The following is a 24,899-nucleotide window of genomic DNA, read 5'->3' on the forward strand; positions in this document are numbered from 1 at the left end:
CTTTTGTCACATTGGATGCCCATGGGCATGCCAACAAACTCTCTCTTTTTATGAAGGTACCAGCCTTTTCCCTGCTTTTCCTTATTTTTTAGTAGGTAAACTCAGTACTCATTGCTTCCTTTGTGAACCTCAAGATGAGCAGCTACAATCATAAACTTGTTATGGCTTGAGATAATTGGTAATCTTTCTTGAGAACTCTCACTATGATTGTTTATAAGCTGAACATTTTTATTTTTTGTGTAAAAGCTTCTGACGCTTGTGGAGCTGAAACTCAAGGAAGTTATTTCTAAAGAACCTACACTTCTGGTCTTGGTTGTTGGTGTTCCAAATGTTGGCAAATCAGCTCTTATCAATAATATTCATCGGATTGCAACTTCTCGTTTTCCAGGTGATACATGTCTAAGATTATTTTTAGTTTCTCTATTTTATTCCTTGGTTGCATTAATGTTTATAGTGGTGATCTCTCTAGTGCAGGAGAAGGTGAAGCATGCAACAGTCGGACCATTACCAGGAGTGACTAAGGACATTGCAGGATACAAGGTCTTGATGTTACCAATTATTTACTCACTGGTTTAGTATTTGTGTATTTTGAACTACAAATACGAAATATTAAGAACAAAACACTTTAAATTTAGTGATAGTGCGTCATTCAATTTCATGATAATATGAATGACATGATGTTTCTTTTGTTAATGTGAAAAAATAGTCGTACCAATTAAATTTTAAATTTTGTTATTTTGTTAATGCATTCATGATCTTTTGTCTTTCTATGTCATATGGAAATTAATTTGATTAATTTTGCAACTGACTTTTAACTGAACTAAAAATAATGGTGAACAGATTGCAAACAGGCCTAGCATATATGTGCTGGATACACCAGGTGTTCTGGTGCCTAGCATTCCGGATATAGAGACAGGTTTGAGACTTGCTTTAACAGGTATTACCTATCTCATATCTGTAATTCATTATCCACAGTTTTTTTTTTCTTTTGTTTGGAAATCAAGCCTTTGCACCATATAAAAAGAAAATCATTTGAGATTGAAAATCACATGTAGAGGTAAGAGGATTTCGTCATGAGCCAAAGGGTTTCCCAAATCTAATGTGTCATACTTTGCATCTTCCCTGCCATTCTAATTACCAACACCATGAATAGCGGGAACAAGTGATCTGACTAGTGCCCTCAGAGGCAGGAACAGATCAAAGAGGACCTGGTCTATAAGCATGGTAATTGTACCAATCAGATTCTGATTGACTTAATTTTTTTGTCTGTCTAAGAATGTAAACCTAACTACAACTCATATGATTAATCTGACAAAAGACAAGTTCTCTAGCCATCTCAAAACTCATTAATTATAATGATTGTAGTCCAGTCAAAATACTTGATAATAGATTTTCTAAGTGGCTTAATGAATTATCTGTCATGTGACCAATTGTAAGAGCTTACTTTTTCGTTGATATGAACATCTGCTTGTCCTATGCTTATTTTTTAAAGTTTTTTTAGGAAAAGATAGAATGACAAAGAGAAGCTCTTGCTATTTGATAATATATTAATATTATTCAAATACATACTTGAATAGTAACCGAGCTAAACTACACTAGCCAACAACTAATAAAAAAGGCTAACAATCTACAAAAAAAGACATCCCATCAAAACATAACAAAAGACTAAATAGATAACGAACACATATATCACATGAAGTCAAAGAGGAAACTAAGCCTTTGAGTCAGTTTATTTCCCTGACCCTCTATGTCACCAAGGAGACTCTTTATGTGGTTTCCAGAGAATTGCAAACTTTAAACTTAAATTTCCCTCCTCAAATTGCAAGTTTATAAGTAGAGAGATCTGTAAAAGGCTACCACTTTCTCTCTCCCGATCAAATAAATCTGCCTGTAATAGCCATCAACAACTCTTCAAAGCCGCCACTTTTTCTCTCCCTATCAAATCAGCCTACCTCAATGGCTATCTCACCAGTAACCAATCATAAATTAGTTTACAATTTAACTACTCTAACACTTGCTTCTTATGGCTGTTGGTTGAGCTCAAAAGGACCTACAAACAGCTACAAAAGTAGTGCCGCGTTAAAAAAATGGACTTTTCTTCTCCATTCTGTTGGAACATGGAATTCTCTGTAGTAGTTAAGAAAACTTCGATGATAGAACCACTTAACGTATACCTTTGTTCACCAACTTTTCTACCAACCCTTCAACTCCCACAACAATGTTAGAGTCATCAGCAAGGATTCCACTGTGCTGCTTGTTTTCCCCTTAGAGATGCTTGTCGTGATTGCACAAGGTTGACCACACTTTTATTCATCTCCCAAAAGTTCACATCCATTCCTTGTGTGTTCATTGAGATGCCCTAGCCGCGGTGTCACCCACGCCACCCTAGCAGCCTCATGACCATCAAATATTGTGGTGGCACTTCAACGACTTTGTAGGCATGTCCTTCCCCATCTTCCAAACTACCTGCCATTTCCACGGCTATGCTTAGCTCCTCGATGCCAACAACAAGTCACATTAGCTCCACAAGTTCCATCACATCGTCACCAAGCTCTTGGACTTCCCCTCATCTACTGTGATAACTATGACAGAGAGCACTATTTCGTCCACACCCTCATTGGCACATGCACCAACAAAATGTTTGATGCATCCAAGTCAATAGAAGGGGTGGCCATGCTCAAGTTTGTCCACTTCTTGTGCAATGCGTATTTACTTAGGCATGCCTAACCATTGGCCGGTGATGGAGTATGTCTACCAAGGCTCTCCCTCATAAAACTCTCCTCTGTCTCACTCCATAGATGAGAACTTGTTTTTTATGTTCCCTTGCCCATGTGTTATCTATATTATTAGATCAAATATTTAAGTAATTTATGTTGGACTTGTTTTATACATCAGTTTGCTTGTTCTTGGCTATAACACATGATTCTTGCAAATATCATATATTTTATATCCTTGTTATTTATGCTGCTTTACCTATCTATTCTCTGTGCAGGGGCAATCAAAGACTCAGTAGTTGGTGAAGAACGAATTGCTCAGTATTTATTGGCAGTTTTAAACAGTAGAAAAACACCTTTACACTGGGATCGCTTGGCTAATGAACGAATTCGATCAGCACACGAGTTGGATAAAACCAGTGCAGATGTTTTTCCTGATTCAACTGCAAGGAAGAGACGGCAATTGGATACGTCTGATGTGCTGTACATCAAGGTATTGTCTCTTTCAATCCTATATGGTTGATTTTAGGGCAACTTTTATGACTCATCTCTGAAACTCTTAAATATACCTGTTAGAACATATTACTTTTCGTTTTGCTGTAAGATCTCATTATGTGATCTATCCTCAACAGATATCTTTAGTTTTGTTTTAAAACTAGTAATGACAAAAGAATCTTGAGAATGTTCTTGTCCTGGCTTATCCAGTCCATTACTGCCTAATATCTTTTAATATCATGTGGACAAGAGTTGCTTAGTGCTGCACTGTGCTTCTAGTATGTTAGCCAAAGAAACCCATACACTCTACATAAGCTGCATCCCTCTGTGCTGATCCTTTATTGTGTGTGCATATATTCCATGGCTTAGTATTTCCTTTCATGCCTGACCGCACGGCAAGAATCCATGGACAGTTGCTCGAGGTTAAAAAGATTCTACACGCCATAAAAGTCCAATACAAAATGAATCCTATTTTTAAGAGAAAGAATGTCATTTTTAAGAGAATTGCATGACTGCACTTAGAAACAAGGTCTTTGGGATTGAGGGTGCAGGCAAAAACAGACAAAGAATAGACCCCAATCAGCATGGCTTATATAGCTGGCTCAATGTGACCAAACATCCTCTTTTAGTATTTTTGCTTCAACATATTCCACTTGTTAGTTCTGTTACTTGCAGTCATGACAACTACCTGGAATAATGTAAGTACACCTTTTCTTGCATGTTCAATGATTTTTCCCCTGTTTGAAAGTTTTCAAACCCAGACTAGGGCACCGCCCTCCATTTAATTTTGAGAACTTGTTACTCAAACTTGGGTATAAGCGAAATGTCCGTTGCATAATTTTAGTGTTAATCTCTTGTCAATATCTAACATGAGTTCAGAGGGTTACCAAATATCAGAATCAGGAATTTCGTTAGCAAAAAAATTGTTTAGCAATTAATGTTTCTCTAACATACTTTTTACAGTATTTGTCAAGAAAATTCCATTTTTTGTTCTTCATGCCCCTAACAAATTCTCTTTCTACCAATGGGAACGATCAAGATTTTCGTTTGATGTAGGATCTTGCGAAAGAGGTCCAGCAGACTTTATATCTCACATTCAAAGAATTTGAGGGAAACTTGGAGGAAGAGGGGGAATTGGAAAGTCTGATTGACGCTCAGTTTACTGCACTTCGAAAATCATGCAGAATATCTCCTCAAAAGTCATACGATGAAGCTCAGGCTACAGTCTCAAAGAAGCTACTAATCTTATTTAGGGCCGGAAAACTTGGTCCTTTCATTCTCGACAATCTTCCAGATACTTCATAAACTCTTTTTCTGTTGTCTATATAATCTTAGGAAACAGGGAACTCAGTCCGAAGTGAGCTCACAAGAAAACCAATGGAGATCCTGATATCCTTATCAATCTCATATCGACTTACGATGCCTTGGACGACATTTATTTATCTCTTAGTGTCTGATGCTGCTTTGTATCTTTTTGTCGTTAGATGGACAGTTTCGATATGCAGAGGATTTGTGAGCTTCTGCAACATGTACAATCAGAAATAGGAAGATGTGTTGGTTCATCATGTACTGAGAAAAATAAGTCTTTTTATAGTCAATGCAGAATTTGTGTGTCGAATGCATACTTAAATTTTAAAGAATGACACTTGAAAAGAGACAGCTCTAGTTCCAAATTTCTAATGGGTGTGTTCAAGGAGCAGTCAAGGATAGTTGTCTCAGTTCAAGTTCGAATCAAGAAATAAAGTTTCCTACCTTTATGCATTTGGTTCTATATTTTCATGGTTGTTTTATGGTATGCTGATGGCACATTTCAAGTGAATGAGGGTGAAGTGTGAAGGTTATGCACATTCTAGGGTTTGAGCTCGCCATAACGGTAGTAATAAAATCATAAACATTTGGCTCGCGAAATTGTAGCACTATTTTTCAAATGATGAAGGGCATGTAGCGAAACCAAAGCACACGAGTACATCTCTTGTTGGAACCGAGCAACACCTGCGCACTAGAGTGGCAATTTAAGTGATTCTCGACCAACACTTCTTCATACTCGTGTCAAAAATGAATCTGATCCATAATTATAAGAGGTAAATCGAAAAATTACATTACAATGTAAGGAGAATAACACAATAACTGAAAAATGATTTCATTTGAAATTAGAATTGGAAATTTTAAGGTTCAAATCAAATTGGATTGGATTTGAAATTTACTCTGAAAAAATTTTAGAGTTCGGATTCGAATTGACCTGAATTAGAATTTTAGGATATAAGTTAAATAATTAAATTCTTAAATTTAAATATTTAAACTCATGAAATATAATTATATTTAAATTTAAATACTATTATTATATGTTTTATATTTTTATTTAATTATTTTATTAAATTAGGACTGATTGAGTTATCTAAGTTTGAATTTATAATTTTCAAATTGATTTTGAACTCGAGTTGAAAGTTAAAAATTTTTTATAATACCTTTATTTTAATATGATCTATCTAAATTGACACCACTTCTTCCTCCATCATTTTATTGAGCCAACTAAATGCCTTTATGTTACACAGCCAACCCTGAAACCTAAAATCAACGTACACCATTCCACTATTATTATCTAAAACCCAATTTTGATAACATTTAACTTATTTTGATGTACATCAAACTAAATTCAAATAATATTTATTATTTTTAAATTTATTTTTTAAATTAAATTTAATTGATTATTTACCTGCATTCTTATTTTTGGAAGAGTCTAAACAAATTATATCAATTCGTTGTTAATTTAACTATCTAATTAATTTAAGGTAAACATTTAAGTAAAAAAATTAAGTTTATTTGACACACTTTAACATATTCAAAGCAAATTAAGTGTCATTATAATAAAATTTTGATTTAATTATTTACCTAATTACGTATGTTATTAATTAAAATATATTAAGTTAAAACATAAAAGAAGTAAAATTCAGTTAAATTCATCATTGAAGCAAGCATCCACATAGTGTTGAAATTATAATGTTCTAATGAGAACTTAAACTCAGACAAAATTATACTTTTGGAAACAAAAAAAAACATATATTAGTCGCAATCATATATAACCTTTGTGTATATGGTCTTTTCATTTTAGTGAGTGCAGGCAAGACTATGGCCTCCAAATTTTGCAGTTGCCATCACTGCAAATTAAGAAACTAGCCAGCCAACTGAAGTAAGAAAAAAACATTAAACCATTACAAACTAATTGATGTGAATCCATGAAAAAAAAAATCTCAAAAATCCACAACAAATTGAAAAAAAAATTAAATTCAATAATAAAGATGAATAGAACCTCGACTCAATGCTTAAGAACATCAAACCTTAGTATAGAGAAAGACGGAAGACGCTATAATTTTGGGATAGAGGTTGATAAGTCTTTGAACGGCACAAAAGATATCTTGATAAGTTTTAATTCAATGAAGAACCAACAAGTGAGAATCTCACCATACTTGTAGATTGAAAATATGTCAAAACATGTGTGACCGTCACCCCCTTTATTTATAGCTATAGGGTGATCTAAAAATCCTAAAAGATCAAAAGAAAGTTTATTTAGTAAAGATACTATGTAGACTACATAGTCATTTTAAACTTATGACATCATTACAACCCAAATAAAACTAAAAATTGAGTCTAAATTGAATCTATATACCCCTACTACATAAACATGAGACTTAAGTGGCTACTTAAGTTCATCCAAGACTTGAATTAGATTGACTAAGCTGCATGACTTACTCTTGATCAAACCTTCTTCAATTGTAACTTTAACCTTCACATTTTCAATTAGCATATTAAATGCTTCCTTCATCTTCTTAACCTTAGCTCTTGTAATTGGACCTCCATTGATGTATAATGGATCATCAACAACATCTAGAATGAATTGAGCATGATCCATATTAATTTGTTGAACAACTTATTCATTTGATTTAACTCCATCACTAATATATGATGCTAACCCTACAATAAAACTGAATGTGCCATCACTGCAAAATTCCAGGATAACAATTTTGCAGCTGAGACACATCCAACTAAATGTTATCCTGGAATCTCCAAATCCTAATGAACTTCTCGTTGTGGGTGGTGACAATCTTCTTCATCCCTACAGACAGACATGTGATGGGGGGCCGCAAGGATCTGGGAACATTATATAAGCAGGCGTTTTCGGGTAGACTCCTTGCCTTCTTTTCACTCACTTTTTGATTGTCATTGGCGGATTTGATTGATATTGCGGCACTGTCCACCACCAAACTCGAAAGGATATCACCAGTTCTCTGGTCCAGTATTCGAAGAACACCATCTAGTCCACCAACAGCCAATGTAGATGTGTCATTTGACAGGTGATGCACACTGTAGATAACATTAGGACTAATTCGAGTTTCCCATACTGGTCTCATAGTCCTGACAAAATTGAAAATCAAGTGATTAGCTATGATATGAATTCAACATAAAATAAAATGCAAAGATGCTTCAGAAATATCAAAGCAACTGGTGTGAAAATGGAGGATCGAAATATCACAATTTGCACGGCAAACCTGAGATCCCAACAGTGAGCATAGCCAGAAGTTGATCCAGCAAATAACAAGTAGGAATTCGTATTGTATGACAAGGTTTTCAGGCCTGCATAGGAGGGGAAAATGCTAACTGCTGAGAGTAGATTTTTGGTCATAATGTCAACAACAAATTTTGAGATAAGTGGTATATTGATGTTCAGAACTCTTGATCATTATAGGAAGTAATTCTCCAAATAACATATATCTTCAAAATTAATATCCGATAGTATGAGATGGTAACTATTTTATGCTAGTAATGGTGAAAACCTCAAGCTTACGGAAAGTAAACTGAAGGATTTGCTATGATGCAGGATGGTAAAGAACCAATCCAATTTATAAATGTTGATCTGATATCAACTTAGGCAACAACAAAAACATGAAGTTCTTCAAGCAAATTATAAATTCAAGAAAAAAAGCCAACAGTGTTAGGGCAACAACATAGGATGCTTATATCAAGAGGGGCCTGGTTGCTTAGATCAACCAGGGAGTGCCAAGGCAAATTCCTGAGTTAACTAAGGAGGGTTGAGAGAGGTTGGACTGAGTAGCTCAGTAATCTGAATGGTTGCAAAGATTTTAACCACGCCGTCACACATCTTATAGGCTTCCTTTATTGCTAATTTGTTTGAAGTAGTCTTAGTGAATTGGTTTTGAGGTGTTGCGTTGGGCATGACAAGCCGTGGGGTAGGAATAAGTGTTCCAAACCACATCCATTTTTGTTAATGTGTTTGTTTCTGTGCAGCAACTAAAACCTGATTTCAAAATATACAGCACTAAAATATTTAAAATAGATGGAATTTTGGACACAAAACGTGCATTTCCTTGCTAGAGAACTTTATCCACAGCAGTATACCTTATCTTGTAAAATAAGAATGGTTATATTTTAAAATACATAAGCTTTACCACATCTTTCATTGTACGACAAACAAATTTAGCTCTTCTTATTTCACATCCTATTGATAGTTTTCATGGTAAATGGAAAATACATATCCCACTTAAATGTGTAAGGAGAACAATCGAAGCACCTTTTAGAAAACAAGATAAACCATGGCATACTCATCATGAAGCTGTTTGTTTCAATTTTTAGGGTTGATTGCATGAATGTTATCCTTCCATTGAACTTTATGACTATGCAAGTCAATATCTAGTAGTGGTACCGAATCACCAAATTAAGATGAAAGTGGATGGGCTATATATATACCAGATCCCCAAATTTTAACAAGAAAAATAATGATGGCATAATTAAATTATTAAGGAAACCTAATATAGTATTCATTCAGCATCAATTTTTTTAAATATATATGGAAACAAACCCCTACTTTGGTAACTTGCTGAACCTAGGAACATGGCAACAATTTCAAAAGTCTTTACAACTAGGTAGCAGACATTTTCCATTCAATATCATTCAACAAGAAATATCTTGATAGACAAAATAAGTCGACAAAGAATCAAAAAGTGTAATAATCAGGCAGACTTGCAGAATTATGGTAGTTTCTTCGACTCATATGCTCGTAGACTATGATTACATTTTTTGGGTCTATATGACTGAGGTATTCAAACATTTAACAACAAAAACATGTCGTTACTTATTTGAGATGACATCACCTATGAACACAGAGAAATTGTTAAGGATATGCAATTGAATTTCCAACTAATTGTTGAGAATAAACAACAACAAAAATGTAAATAGAAGAAATGTCAATGTTATGTTTCATCATGCCTCTATGCTGGAAGTCAACCTAATTACTCAAAATGACTGTATTATGAAGTTACATTCGCAGGAAGATCACCTGTAGGACAAAAGTTGGATCTTGCAAACCCCAACCTTTCACCTGATGTTAAATCCACAACAGCTATATTCCCAAATGTAGATCCACCAAGAATTAATTGATCATCAGTCAAAGCTAAGCAAGTTACTGGTCCAGAGTGAACCCTGCCAAAAAATTAAACCCGTTATAGAATTAGCTAATGTAAGATCTTCTCATTTGTAATAAGGCCTATACAATAGAATTAGTAAACTACACAACAAAATGCAAAACATAGAGATATACTGTTGGTCTCAAATGTTGCTAATCTTCTTCTAATTTTGTCCCACACAATACGTAAGCAAAGCAGTTGGTTGCACTTGTACCTGAAAATTCGAGAACACTTCCCACTATACATATCAAAGACATGAACTCTACCATCTTCACAACCTATGACTGCTTCTGGATCAATATAACTGCATAGTTAAGACAAACATTGAAGCATACACAAATGAGAGGAAATCATGAAATAATTCCACAAGGATAATAGGAATAATTACAGACACACAAAGATATCAATAACACTATAAGAGGTACTTGAACAGGACTACATTTTCATTTAATAGAATTGTAGAAAAGAAGCCACCATGGTTTCAAAAAGCAGTCTCAATTAATAGGTGGATGACTAGGTTTTTGAAGGGGACTGCAAAACTGCCACATATGGTATGTCTGGCCTGCATATGCAATTGAAAAGAATGTTATTTGGTTCATTTTAACCAATTTGAAAGCCTTGTGACTGAACTCTCAGTGTGACATTTCCCCACACAAGCCATCATGCATGACCGTGAACAACTCTATCAAAGAAACCTCAGTGCTCTTGTTCCAAGTTCTCCACTAGATCCTCCTTGATAACATACGATGACCACCTTCCCTCAAGAGAGGGACCAAGCACGTGCCATTGCACTTGCTCGTGAGACATCTTGTATTTGTTGTGTGGCATCACCCCATTCAGTACCTTCATAGATCCTAACCAACACGAGTGGTGGGAGAACTCGACAAGTGCCAACATATTTCTATGCCAGCCTGTGACCATATCCAACCTCCTATTCACTGTCAAACCTTCACAAACGACTTTAAAGCACCATATTCGCCTTATGTTCCTAAATGTCCACCATCCGAGCCTATGCCACCATCAGTCATCCATTGCTACCTGACATGCCTTTCCTCTCACATCCTATGTAGAGGTTCTTCTCTTCGTCAACAACAATAGAGTGAGTTGCAAGAACTCACCCATTGGAGTTTTACCAGGTAACCTCATCTTTATTTTTTTGCTTTCAATAGCACTCATTGATCTTCTTCTTTTTTTCTTCCTGTTCTTTCTCGTCTTCCTCTTCAACTTCTTTTTGTTGTTGATCCTTTTTCTTGCATCTACTACTTCCTACAGTCCAAATCTATAAGCGCTGTCTCCTTCTATTGATATCCTTCAGAATTCGACTCTAATAGTGCATTGTATATGTGCTGCCTAAAATCCAAAGAAGACCTGAATAGAGAAACATCCTATTTTTATTTTGCTACGTCCAAGAAAAGGTAGTTTTGTTCTCATTTTACCAAGTCTAGCAAAGGATCAAGCAGTGCAACTTATCTTTGCTCCAAGACCCTCAAGTGTTTCCTTTTTCCCTTAGTCTATTGCATGTCATTGTAATTACCATTTTAGGAAGAAACCCACTCAAAAGATTACTTCCTGAGACTCTTCTTCATTCTCATTTTACTTTATCTTTATTTCCTCTCTTTGTTCTCATTGTTGATTTGCTGATCTGAGGCCAAAGGCATCATTTATTGTGTGCTGATTTGTGATAAAAGGAATTGTCATCTGTATTCTCCAACTATCTTCAGAGCTTTGCTGATCTAAGATAGAATGGATCGTTGCTGCATGCTTTGTTAACTCCTTAGTTTATTTAGGCTGCGTAGTATGTTTTCATTTCATTATGGTCATCTGTTAGTCTACATTTTCTCCTTCATGTAATAAGCTAGACATAGATAATATCTATGTTCAAGTTTGAGTGGGTGTTAAAGGTATTAGGTGCAGTGAGTTCAGTCCCACATTATTATTCTAGTATTAAGATTATCACTGATAGCCCATGCAATGGTTGTTTTATAAAGAAGTAATTCATTATTCTCTTCTACAAAATCTACAGCTTCATTTCATAGAAATACACAAAAGAAGCAACTGACAAAGCCAGTTACCCTCTTCTTGTGATTGGAGAAAGGGAGTGCCTTCTTTCCAGATTAACAAAGGGAACCTAAAGAAAGTGTTTAGGACTATGCCTTATTTAATCTTGCACTCGCATAAAACCACAAATATAGCATTAAGTAAGAACCACATCTGCTCAATATTATTTGGGTATGCTCATTAAGTAAGAATCACATCTGCTCAATATTATTTGGATACACACAAAATATTATAGTACTTGCAATCATGGTTTTAAATCTCATACCATATTGGCCGGCACAATCAAAATGTATTGTTCTGATAAATTACCGAAATTCAAAATTACACGGCACAGATAATCTATCATGTGTTGTCATGTCCATAAGTATCATACCATATTAATGTTCGACACCTCTTGACATGTTATATAATGTGTCAAGATGAATTGAATAATGTGTTATATTTTTTAGCTTTTATCCATGCAATACAATGTTAAAAATATACAATCCCATATGGAATGGAAGTTAGGTATATAGTTGTGTTCTATTCTTATTCTTCTTTTTCATCTCCTTCCACCTTGCCCATCCAATTCTCCATCAGTACCATACAACAAAACATCGATACAGTATCGAAATAGTATCATCCTAGTCAAAATACGAAACTCCGGCACAACTCGAGATTTAAACCCAGATGATAAATTTAGTGACAGAAGACACTGTTCTTCTAAGAGTTATTAGCACAAGTAGTTTTATAATTGATGCCCTGTCCTCAAGAGTATATAATCTATGTGTATATATCAATGGCATCAACAGGAATTTCATATATATACACATGTATATATTGGCACTCTATCTACTGAACTTGTGGAAGTAAAACCTAATATCTAACATAAAACAATAATGATCCAAAGAAAATCATGCTTCTGCTCACCTCAAGCATAATCCACGTGTGAAGACACCTTCATGAGATTGAAAGATACCCCTTTGACCATGACGCTTCCAGATACATACTTTACTATTTGTCAAACCAACAATCTGTAGACAAAATAAAATGTCATAAAAACTTCATTGAGAAAAAAAATCTGCTTTACCAACTTAAGAACACATAAACATATGATAGTACATAAGACTTATGCCAACATACCACATAATAAAATCAACAATTTACCAAGAAAGTCAAATGAGCTATTTTTAACCATTTATTTCATTCTGACATATATGCAACTTGTAAAAATTTGCCAAATTAGTGTATATATTGCATCTTATGCATGACACTCGCAGTCCGAACAATATTGACATGGGACCCACAACTAGAACCAACTTTTCACCCTATTAAGCATTGGTCAACCTACCTTAGCTCTATAAGGTGCGGCATGACGCTTCAAAGACAGTGAGCTTCAACAATTTACCAATTAGTGTGTATACTGCATGTTGTGCATGACGCTGGCAATCTAAACAATATTGATATGGGACCCACCACTAGAACCTACTTTTCACCCTATTAAACCCTGGTCAACAAGACCTACCCCAGCTATACAGGGTGCGACGCATCGCTACTTACAAAGATAGTGAGCTTCAACAATTCTTACAAAGACAATGGTGTGGCACAACGCTGTTGTGCGGAACGCGAGGTCTTCATGACTTTTCTAAATAAGGTGACATGGGGTGAAGCAACGACGAGAGACATTTGAGCTTCCACAATGTCGTCAAAGGCTTCCATGACTCTTCCAAAGAGGTGATGTGGTGGGAGGTGCATTGGGGATTCTCAACTCTTTTAAAGACGCAACTTTTTAATTATTGCTTCTCATCGATGTTTCGATGCTTCCTCTACAGTTCCCCCTTCTCCTCACCTCTTTCCCCCTTGTTATCCTCTTCTATTGTTTGACACAATTTGAAACTTTAGTCTAAAATCTCTTTAATAAGAAGCACAAGCCACAAATTTTAAGAAAAAGGTGGATTGTATTAGCTATTTTTGATTTTTTTGACAAAATCTAGGACATTTTTTATTTAAGACATCGCAAGACATTTTTTTGAGTCATACATCACTTCATATATTGACTCGATAATTTTAAACATGTGGTTAAGAGATTTTCAAAAGAAGAAAGTTTTATTAAATTATATATAATGTTACAAAATTGAAAAAAAAAATATCATACAACGTGTTAAATTGAAAATGTGTTATTTGTTACATAATTGAAAGTGCATGTATAGATCCATACACAAGTCTCAAGTTTGGTTAAAACCTTATAATTTTGTCAGATTTAGCAATTATAGCTCAACCTACATTATTGAAAAAGGCACACTAAGCTATAGGGAGAAAGCATGTTGTATTGGAAATTTGGAATCAAACACATTTAAATCAAGACACACAAGAAAATAAATATAAAAATAAGCACTTTACCTTGTTTTCATCAAATTCATAATCAACTAGTTTGTCAGTTTCCGGAATGATGTATTCATCCATGTATTTGCAGCTTGTCGCAGACCATAGACGTAGCACCTATTGTAAGTTCCATGAGAAAAAAGACTACTGAATTTAGAGGGATATCAACTAAATTTGAAAATAAGGCCTCCACCACAGTCATTAAAAATAAAAATGTGTTTCACAAATGCCTGAAAGTGTCAAAATTAATTCACACTAACTTTTAAGTACAACAAACCAATCTTGCAGTTAAAAGCACAAAAAAAATGAACAAGAAATTACAAAAACCTGAGATGAAAACATGTCAGGAAGCAAAGATAATTGATCTGAGATTCTCAAATCAGCCCTCCCTTGGTTATATATAAGACCGTGAAATTGCAAGGCACCTAGCCAAACTTCCTGAACAGAACAGAAAGGGTTTGAGCAACACCAAAACATAGGTAAACCTGTCTACGACCGCTGCTCTCTCAGGAAGGTTGGTTAGGTGATTCAGAGCTAAGACCTGTGTGTGTGCACGCACGTGAGCATGGGCATGGGTGTGGGCATGCATGAGTGTCCATGCATGCGTGTGTATGTGCATGGGCATGTGTTAAGTCATAGCTGCAATATCTATCCTGTCTACAACCTGCATTCCCATTATATTATCCAAAGGCAATGACAAGAAGTTAGGACACACTATCCATAAAGATCTATGTGTTACCATTCTTCTTGAACTCATGCAGTTAATTAAAATTTTAAGGCATGGTTGCCACCACACAGCCTTAATGAAGGAGATCATTCTAGAAATAACCCTTAAAAAGTGCTCATTCTTGCATAAGTTAACTCAGCCGATAAAGTTGTCAGTACTCTGTGGTACCAAAGTCTTCGGATTCATTCTAGTCTTAGGGTTCATACTAGCATAACTGCCCGACAAGATTGGTAAACCAGTAGTTTACAAGCACTATCCAAATAAATGAAAATTCTAAATCACAACAAATAGAAATAAAAACACGTACATGATCAAATAAAACCATGAAAATTCATAACTTCAGATGAAGACAAAACCTTATCTCCAACTCCAGATAGGACAACTCCTCTCTTCATCCGACATATGTTCACCCTGATAAATATAGAAAACATGAGATTGCAATTAATAAAATGTAATACATTATGTAAGAATTGAGCATTCCGAATAAAAAGGTAAAGCATGATAGATTGTATAAAAAATTAGTCATTTCCTCAAAAATAATAGGCAACAAACCTTATCTAATACATCAGAGAATGTAATGTCCAATTGGTTTTGAGCAAGTTCTTGAAGGAAAAAATAATTCCACTCTCATATTTAAAAAATCATCGATGACTCCAACTCCAATTTTTATATTTGGATTCGAGTGGGGAAATGAAGGGGAGCCTTGACACAACCATAAAGTTGTTGCTGTGTGAACCTGTGGTCATGAGTTTGAGTTACGGAAACAATCCCTTCCAATGCAGAATATGGTTGCATACAATAGACCCAATGTGGTCTCACCCTTCCCTAGATCCCCGTATTGGTAGGAGCTTCATGCACCGAGCTGCCCTTTATTCAAGTGGGGAAATCAAAATCTAAATTTCAATCTTATATTTGGAATCATGGATATGTATATATACAATATGAAATTATAATATTATTATCAAAGAATTGGCAACCAAGACACTGACAAATTGTCATTGGATTTCAAACCCAAGTTTTGAAATAAGAGATTTGATTCATCCTTTTATTTTACAAACATAAGCATCTGGAGAAGGGGCTCTAATTCAATAAAACTTTATGATCATGAAGTATGGACCATCCACCTGGGTGAGTATGCTACTATATCCTAGGTTGTTGAATGCATCAATTAATTAAGTAGTTATTGAACAAAACACCAAAACAAACTACCTTAAGATGATATGTGAGCTACCACAAGTAGAATAGTTATGCTCGTACTTAAATTGCATGTGGTATTACACCACAGAAGCATAATTTTGGAAACTCAATGGATACACCTATGCTTGCTACCCACAAGTTGACATGAGACATGCATTTGTTTTGTGGAATTAGTGTATAGGAGGTGCATCTTGAGATAGTACTTCAAGAAATACAAGGTTAGTACTTTGAAAAGTACAAGGTTGTGCATGACATGAGTAGTTGAGTTGCCTCTCATTCCTTGAGTAGTAGGAAGAGCATTTTAGTTTAGTTGCAGAATGAAGAATTGTATAGCTCATGTGACATGTGATTGTCTTACCTATGCATGTTTTGCATAGAACACTAGAGAAAGCCAATGACTTGGTGCTCAGAGTAAATATACAGGTCCAAGATACTACCATTTGCATGTAGGGAATATCATAGAGCATGAATGTGTGTATTTATAGGAGTTAACACAGTCATTGAAAGTGCATCGAGGCGGGATGAGCAGGGAGAGGCGTTAAGGTTTGAGCATAGAGCATGGATCTTTTATTCCAGAATATTCTCATCAATGATTTCTTAATTGAGTTTGCTAGGATAGAAGATAGTAGGCAACTAGGTGTTACACAAGTTGAATCAAGAGAACAGAGTTAGCATCAATAGGTTGGCACTATTGTAGTTTTCTGGTTTGTATTATCAAAGTTGTAATTGAGGTTTGAAATCTCCAGGTGTTTCTATCTTTGACCAAAAGTGATCAGTTGTGATATCGTATCATGTCGTGTTGATACGGTTTTTGTACTTATAAACTAATAAAAATACAGCTTCATGTGGCTTTTCAAAGGAATATTAATCTTGTTGAGATCTGTTGTTGAGAATTGTTTTCATGAGAAGAATCTTACATGGTTTCTGAGATTATGGTAGAGATATTTGTGTTTCATTTCAATAAATAAGATAATTTGAGAATGAGTTTCTTGTGCTTTGCTGAAATTTCATATGTTATGTTCTTGCTTTTTTTTAACCACTGACAAGCTGAAAAATAGTGAACTTCATGGTGGACTATATACTCAGGAGTTTGTAATTATAGCTTTTTGTTTGTGAGTATTTTATTCCTGGAAGATCTGATAAGGTGCTGTATTATCAATTTTGTACTAGGATAGTGTTTGAGTTTTACTAGAGTTTTCTGTGAATTTGCAGTTATAATTGTTGTATTTTGAGGAGTTCATTCGAGAATATGTAAGAGTTATTTCCTCATGCTTTCTGAGTTATGTAAATAGTGGGTCATATTACTCTTTCATAGTCGAGAGATCAGCCCCATGGTTGGATGGCAAGCTTTCAAGGATGATATTAAGGTTAGACATCATTAATGGGTGTTATTATGATTGTCTTCAATTTTTCACAAAGATAATCTTTTTTTGCAGAAGGCAAACAAACATAAATTGAAAATGAGAAATATGTACATGCACATCCAAGCATAAATGCGCAAAGAAGATACCAACCTCTCCTATCATTCTCCTTCCTATTACTTTCTCTATATGAAAGAAAAACATTCTAACCAAGTGTTCATATGTATAAAGGGCTCACAAGAGGTAACCTTGCCTTTGGAATCAGATCAGAAGGTCACAAGTTAGGCTCCCCTTCTAAGTGTTCACGAAAAAATAAAAAGGTATATCATCCATGTACCGAAACAAGCACCAATCACAAATCTCCAGCTCACAAGAGGTAAGAATCAGATCAGAAGAAGTTAGCATCTGCATGAGAAACCAACACCAGCATCTATCAAGCTTCCAGCATATAGTTTCCAGCCATCATAAGAATCCCCAGAAGCAACACAGATGAGAGCAAGACAGCAAATCAGATTCTTCATCTTCAAAAACACCAAAATCAGCATGATCCATGCCATCAAAGTCAAACGCATGCCCCTGTTTTTCATAAGAGACTTCAACTGACCATCGTTACCAGAATCGGCTGATCCGAATCTGAATTGGTGGTGGGAGGTTGTCTTACTCAGTAAATATTGTTATTTATTCTTATCCTTTCCATATTATTTTTCTTTTCTGAATTTTTTTACCAATTTCGATCCCATCAATTCAATACGGCTGATAATTACCTTTTCTGAATTTCAGATACTGATATTGACTATGCCACCTATTGCCACCACCAAAGAGAAACTGATCGAACAGTACGGCCTAACTTTAGTCACCCGCTTCAAACAGTCAAGGTGATATATCCTAATGGTTGGGTTAGAGGGCATTTGGAGCCTTCCAGACCATACATAAGTCCACTTCCACAAAGAGGTTTTTGTGGGGGCAGGAACCAGAAAGCTCCTACAGTTTTAAAGATATTTTATGAATATATTTCCATATGTAATTTGCAGTTAAAATATTAACATTGTAGCATGTCTAGAGTCATAAAACATTTGACTTCTAAGGCAAAGCATTCTTGAGATCAGACTTTGATGTGGTGGAACTCTTTGAAGCGGACACTGTTTACAAAAACTGTGACTAATAACAAATATGAAATATAAACGATTGTATAAATTACTTTAAGAATCACTTTAAAGTAATAATAGTAATATAAGAAGCGAAGTATATCAGGAAACACTATAATTCAACTGGCATATCAAACATAGAGCATACCTTGCATGATGACCATTCCATTGATCAACTTTGGCGGATTCTCTTCGAAAAGACAGTTTATGTTCTTCCATAGCTAATTCCCCCAGATAGAACTTAGTAGATATTTCCAGTGGAAGTGATTTTGCAGTGAGTTTACTACGTGAATTCCTCTTGTCATATAGATCTCTCATCAATGAAGATGTGTAGACTAAATGATACCTATAATATGATGACAGATAAACATCTAGTTATTCAATCTTTTCAAAAAATCAAAGCTATATTGTTCTGTGCCTCAAACTATCCTAAGGAAATATAATTTTATACCCACTGTTTTAGAGCATTTTTACTAGCAAGAAATGGAAGGATAGGATACAGGAAAGGCAAGGTCGAGTTTACCCTTGCTTACTTGGAGAGTAACATGAAGAATGGAAGAGTTGTTTTCTCTTATTTACCTGGAGAGAAATGGGAGGGAGGATAGAAAAATAATTTCTTATTGTTATGATCCTTGGAGATGGCTTTAACATCTCACCATATAAATTGAAACAAAGTTTAGCAAATGCATGTAAACTTAAGGCATGCTAAGATGTGATATCTTAATGTTGATAATTGGTGATAACTAAAAGCTTGATAAATGATGATAACATAAACATGGTTTATTGCTGATAATTTAAAATTGGTTAATCTGAAAAAGAACTCTGACATGCTATCATATTTGAATTATCTCTAGAAAGTATAATTCATGCACATCTATCTTGAATCCTACTTTGCACATTTGTGCTCATTCTCTATTAATTTTGGCAGGTTGATTATCGAGTTGCTTGAGCTGTTAGTTGTGATTTCTCCTTTAAGGTATGCTGTTTAGTTATGTTATTCACTCTAACATTACTCAAATAATGCATGCCAAGAGAAGTTCACTTTTCAATGGACCGAGCTTGGGCAAGGCGTGAAAAAAAATTATGTGCCAAAATCATTACTTTTGGAGGTATTTTTATTCAACTAGGGTTTTGCAAATTATGGTTCAAAGGACTGAATATTTATTGGTTGCCCAACGTCATCAAAATGTTATCATAAACTTGAATACTAGCCCAACGTGATGGTGTTGCTAGCCATGCCATTGAGTTATTGTGTTAGTCAAGTTTATGAAATTATAGTTTTAGAGACCATTAAAGTAGTACATAAGTATCAAACATATCTGACCAACACATCTAAAAAATTTTAATGCTTATGAATGGAACATGTGTGCGTGTATATTTAGGCATTGTACGTCAGGTACTATTCTTGCACATGAAGAGGATTTATGCACCAATGGAAAGATTTACTTTTGTATTCGTAATTGTTAGCGTTGGTATGTTTTATTTTGAAGAATTAGTTTAGGGTTATGATCATGATGTTCGCTTATATAGACTTACGACTCAAAAGAGAGAGAGATGCTCCCAAAAAAAAAAAAAAAGAGCACCATTATCCGAGCAAATTTACCATGAATTTGAACGTAACAAACAAAGCAATTGTGCTGCCCAATTTCAAGTTTCAAAAAGACCCTAACCCTAATCTAAGAATGAATTTTCGATTTTTCTTAGCAGCTGTTCGACTATACAACTATAGTAGGATAACGAAGAATTGGAGCAGAGATCCGAAAACGAACCAGGCCTTGCAGACGACGGAGCATCGAACCAGATCGAAATGGTCGAGAAGGGAAAAGACCGCGCAGAGGAGATCGGTGCTGAGAGAGTTAATCGAGCGGCTGTCTATCAAGCTTCTTTTTCCACCGCTGCCGCGGTGCCGGTGCCCACCGCTACCGGAGGGTCCTGTCGTCGAGCTACCTTTGCCACCGCCGCCTGCGCCTGCGCCTGTCCTTGCATCAAAGTCGCTGTTCCTGCCGCGGTGGGAGGCCTCCATCCTACTCTGGGGTCTTCTCTTGGTCTTCTCTAAGCCACGCGGGGAATCCTGGAGCTCCCCCTTTTATCGTTAAAAATCTACGTATTCTCTCATAAAACAATATGAATTTTTTATGAAAAAATATAGAAAATAATATGTGTGTCAAATATATACTTAAATAATATCAATTAAGTGTGATTTAAAAAAAATGCCACTTAAATATCTTAAATGATTAATTTGGAGACTTAGATGCTAACTGTTGTAAATTATATATATACAATTCCTCCATTTGAACATCCTTTAACACAATCAGGATGTCCTATTGCACCATCTCGTGCACGACATTTATTCTCGATTGAGTATGCAAGGACATCTAAATCACTTCTGGACATCCTGACTCAATTGGGCATGCATTCAATCGCATATGTTATACATACGGAAAGTCGCATAGCATATCATCTTCGTCCTTTAATATATAATTTTGATGTGCTACATATACCTATGGATGACTAACATCGATGACTAAAGCATCCTAAAGTACACTTAGTCGCCCATCATTGTCACACACAAGGGTTCTCATCTTTTAATATACCATACGCGCTTTAAAATACTCAACTCGTGCTCGACATCAGATTCAAAATGCTCAGAAATCTTCCCACCGCCCAAAACAATAAACAACGTGATTTAAAATTTTTTTACTTACAATTAAATAATTTAAATTTCTTTTTTATAATTTAAGAATTAAATTATAATATTACATTAAAAAATTAAAATAAAAAATAATTACTTATTGAGTATGATGGAATATCTATTTTTTATTTGACACTTCGTGAATAATTAAATTTTTTTATATTTAATATCATAAATCAACCTATGAATTAAAAAAAGTAAATAATTTAATTATAAATTAACAAATAAAAAAATGATATAAGACACTTATTGTTATAGGCGTCCGGAATATAATTTCGCCGACGAATCACATAAAGTCATAGTGTCATTTGCTTGGCACTGCTGTGGGCGACTGACATGGATGACTGAGAGCGCCTGGAAGTGCACTCAGTCGCCCGTTACTGTTGCGCACGGATGGGCAGGATCTAGTCACTAGTGTAAACTGAAGAAGTGTTTCCGCATACAAAGTTTTTTTTTTTTTTTTTTTTTTTGCATGTTGCCCAGACTAAAGAAGCAACAATTATGTATGTTTAGTTCTTCATAGCCTCGGCATGCAGCTTCAATGGTAGCCTCAAACTCGATTTGTGTTACCTCCTGAAGGAGGATCGATGGAAGAGGCTCCACAAGCTATTCTTGCTCTCTCTGTTTCTCTTCCCGGTCCGGCCGATGGAATATTCCGGCGGTTCCAGGTCGACCACCTTCAGCTTCTTCGACAGCGTCACGATCTCGTGCGAGTCCCACAGCAACTGCGCGAAATTCCAGGTGGAGCCGGCCGCTGCCTGCGCGACGGCCTCCATCCTGAAGCGCGAGGGGCGGCAGTGGGCGGAGCTGCCCCGCGAGGCGTGGAACTCGTCGATCGGCTTGGGGTTGCCGCACTGCGCGTGCCACGCCGGCACAAGAAATTAACCATAGATAGTCGTCGTTCTAATCAAAACTTGGCACCAAATCGATTTGCTTAGAAGAAATTTTGAAGGGGCAGGGGAAGCGTCAATGTCTTCGGTTTACCGTACTAAAAAATGATAAATCTTAATTAGTCTCATTAATTATTTTTGAGAGTGATCGATTCAGGTCTCATAGAAATTTTCCACCGACCACCAGAGTAAATCAAAAAGTACATGCAACGGTCAGCCAAACAACTTGGATGTCTTACCACAATACCATATCCCGGGGACCTTCAGCTTACCGCACTAGCTGAAGATGTAGGTCCATTATGACGTGATGGTTCAAAAAACCTGGCCCCTGGCCCATTGTCACATACACAATGATTTTGAGTTTGTGGTATAGCACGTGAGTAAAAAAGGCTTTTAGTTGCTTAGCATGCACGATGTTATTGTCTTAATACACTATGATCAACGTTTGAAACAACTCTTAAGTGAAAAATAGAATATGTCACTTTAATAATTTTATACGATCATATATGAGGAGATAAATTGAGAAATTATAGTTGACTACTATGGGAGAAAGCATTGTCTCGACTTCATTGAGATTTGACTCTTGTCCACTTCAGCAAATCTGTCATGCAGTAACCAACTCAATTATGTTTCGAGGGCAACATTTGAAACAACTCAATCGTCATTGAGTCAGTTATAATGTCTTACTTAACAAAAATTATATTTTCAATTATCATCATAAATTATCGATTTAGAAATTCACTTTTTTAATCGTCTCTCTCATACACTAACCATAAAAATACTTAAAATTTAAATGATCATGTACAAATTAATTTAGTAATCATATTATTAAAATTATAAAAATATAATATAATATAATGTTATTTGATTTAATTTTAAATATTTTATTAATTTAAATATTTTAATATATAATCTAATTTAATATTTAATATTTTTGATTATATCTTAAATATTTTTTAATAAAATTAATTTGATATTTGATTAATTTAAAAAATAAATTAAAAAATAAATAATATTAATGATAATAATAGTATATATAATAAATAAATATATTTTATTTATAATTTGAAATTTTAAATAAATATATATTTTTTAATAGTGCCTCACTTGGTCGCCACGGCTCGACTCGTCTCGTTGTCGCTTGACTCACCGTTGCTCGTTTCGCCTCGCTTCATCATTGTTTGCTTCGTCTTATCGCCGTCGTTTGCCTCGTCGTTGCGCTTTTTTTTTTATTTTATTTTGTCACACATTTCCTTCTCGTGTTGAAAAAAATTAAAAGATACTTTTGAGAAACCTCAAATGTCGAGCTCTTACCTGCCTTCTCGTGCACACAAAGTGCATCTTCTTTTTATTAAAAGTCAAACTTGTTGATTATTTATGATAAACAAGGTTGATTAAAAAAATGATGATAAATCTCAGTCAGTTTCGTGGAAAATTTCCTACCAATCACCAGGATAAATCGGGAAGCACATACGGCAGCCAATCCAGATGCCTAGTATCCTTTGATTGTGTTCCCCATTTGAAAGAAAATTCTTACAAATACGTCGTAGCTGGGGATCTCGCGAGGTCACAACCCGGACGTCCTACCGTTGCACCATTGCCCCGAGGACGACAAGGTTATTAAGAATCTTATTAAAATATATATATAGGATAATTATACGTATTACTTTCATAATGATCACGAACGTAATTAGAAGAAAAGATTCTTCTCATATCTTCTTCACTTCTGCTTCCTCTTCTCCACCACGAAGAAGAATACCAGCGCCACCGCCGAGAAGGCCGAGAAGCATCCAGCGGCGACGTCCAGCGACGGGTGGCGGCCGCTGATGCCCACCACCTCGAACAAGTTCGCCCTCTTCCCGTCATCCGTCGTCTGCCCGTAGCCCACCTGGGTGCCGTCGGCGTCCAGCGCGTACGCCCTCACGAAGTAAGTGGCCGTGGGGATGCTGCGCTCCACGGTGTACGCATAGGAGTACTTGGCGGCGCCGCCGTAGGCCTCGGTCGTCATCTTGAACTGGCACGTCTTGTCCTTCTTCAAGTTGTCGTAGGTCTTGCGCCACCGGCGGTCGGCCTGGCTCGCCGGCGCGTAGCAGAGGAGGACCTTGATCTTCTCGTAGCCCGAATCGACGCCGACCGGCAGGCTCCGGTTCAGCGACCACCCCACCGTGATCCGGTCCTCGCCGGCGTGCAACACTGCAACACGCGGACGAGATTCCTTCCGGCGACTCAAGAGGTATGCAGAAAAAGTAGAAGATCTTTAAGGACAGATTTCAAACCTTGACCCGGAGCTGGAGAGGCAGTGACCACGAGGGTCTTGGGAAGGGAGGAGAAAAGCGCCGCCATGGAAGGTGCCAAAAAGCCTACCAGTAGAAGAAAAAGAAAAAGAGAATTCTGAGACGAGAACCAGACAGCCATTGATTCTCTCGTCTCTGTTTTCCTTGGGGGGATGACTCAAAGAGGCGTAGACCTTGTATGATATATAGGCTTTAAATTTTTTTATTAATTCAATTATTCTGAAGATAGACTGATCCACGCAGTTTCAGTATAAATAAGGAAAGCACGCATGGATCCTAATAAATAATTTAAATATTTAAATTGTTTGGGTAGGTTCGAATCTATTGAAATATGGCGTATTTGTAAAAATATATTATATGAAAATAATGAAACGCAATCAAAGGATGAAAGACATTTGGATTAAGCCACGTGTATCATGTCATGTGATTTTTGGTGATCGAACAAAATGTCTTTTTAGTGACCTACAATGAAATTGTAGGGATTGAGTT

The 24,899-nt window shown here is 35.9% G+C and overlaps 3 protein-coding genes across 3 annotated transcripts in view; 1 reads left to right on the top strand and 2 right to left on the bottom strand.

The window, feature by feature from the left end:
• LOC141824742 (short integuments 2, mitochondrial) overlaps window positions 1–4,802 on the top strand; it is an 11,108-nt gene extending 6,306 nt beyond the window's left edge. Inside the window, exon 8 of the mRNA XM_074712073.1 lies at window positions 4,266–4,802. Coding sequence (XP_074568174.1) covers window positions 4,266–4,514 — 249 coding nt within the window. The 3' untranslated portion in view covers window positions 4,515–4,802. The remainder of the gene's footprint in view (window positions 1–4,265) is intronic.
• Window positions 4,803–6,879: 2,077 nt separating this feature from the next.
• On the bottom strand, window positions 6,880–20,557 carry LOC141824484 (F-box/WD-40 repeat-containing protein At3g52030). The gene is made up of 9 exons (XM_074711781.1): window positions 20,304–20,557; window positions 18,683–18,880; window positions 15,188–15,242; window positions 14,123–14,221; window positions 12,653–12,756; window positions 9,900–9,989; window positions 9,559–9,701; window positions 7,754–7,838; window positions 6,880–7,619 (listed from the first exon to the last, which is right to left on the bottom strand). Exons 1-9 carry the CDS (start codon window positions 20,555–20,557, stop codon window positions 7,250–7,252), a joined length of 1,398 nt encoding a protein of 465 aa, XP_074567882.1. The 3' UTR covers window positions 6,880–7,249.
• Window positions 20,558–23,836: 3,279 nt separating this feature from the next.
• Window positions 23,837–24,531, bottom strand: LOC141825764 (high-affinity nitrate transporter-activating protein 2.1-like). The gene is made up of 2 exons (XM_074713152.1): window positions 24,393–24,531; window positions 23,837–24,309 (listed from the first exon to the last, which is right to left on the bottom strand). Exons 1-2 carry the CDS (start codon window positions 24,529–24,531, stop codon window positions 23,837–23,839), a joined length of 612 nt encoding a protein of 203 aa, XP_074569253.1.
• Between the last annotated feature and the right edge of the window lie 368 nt (window positions 24,532–24,899).

The sequence above is a fragment of the Curcuma longa genome, chromosome 3 (genome assembly GCF_044706935.1).
Source record: "Curcuma longa cultivar G26 ecotype Majalengka, Jawa Barat chromosome 3, ITB_CL_G26_1.1, whole genome shotgun sequence".
In the NCBI taxonomy this organism is placed as follows: Eukaryota; Viridiplantae; Streptophyta; class Magnoliopsida; order Zingiberales; family Zingiberaceae; genus Curcuma; species Curcuma longa.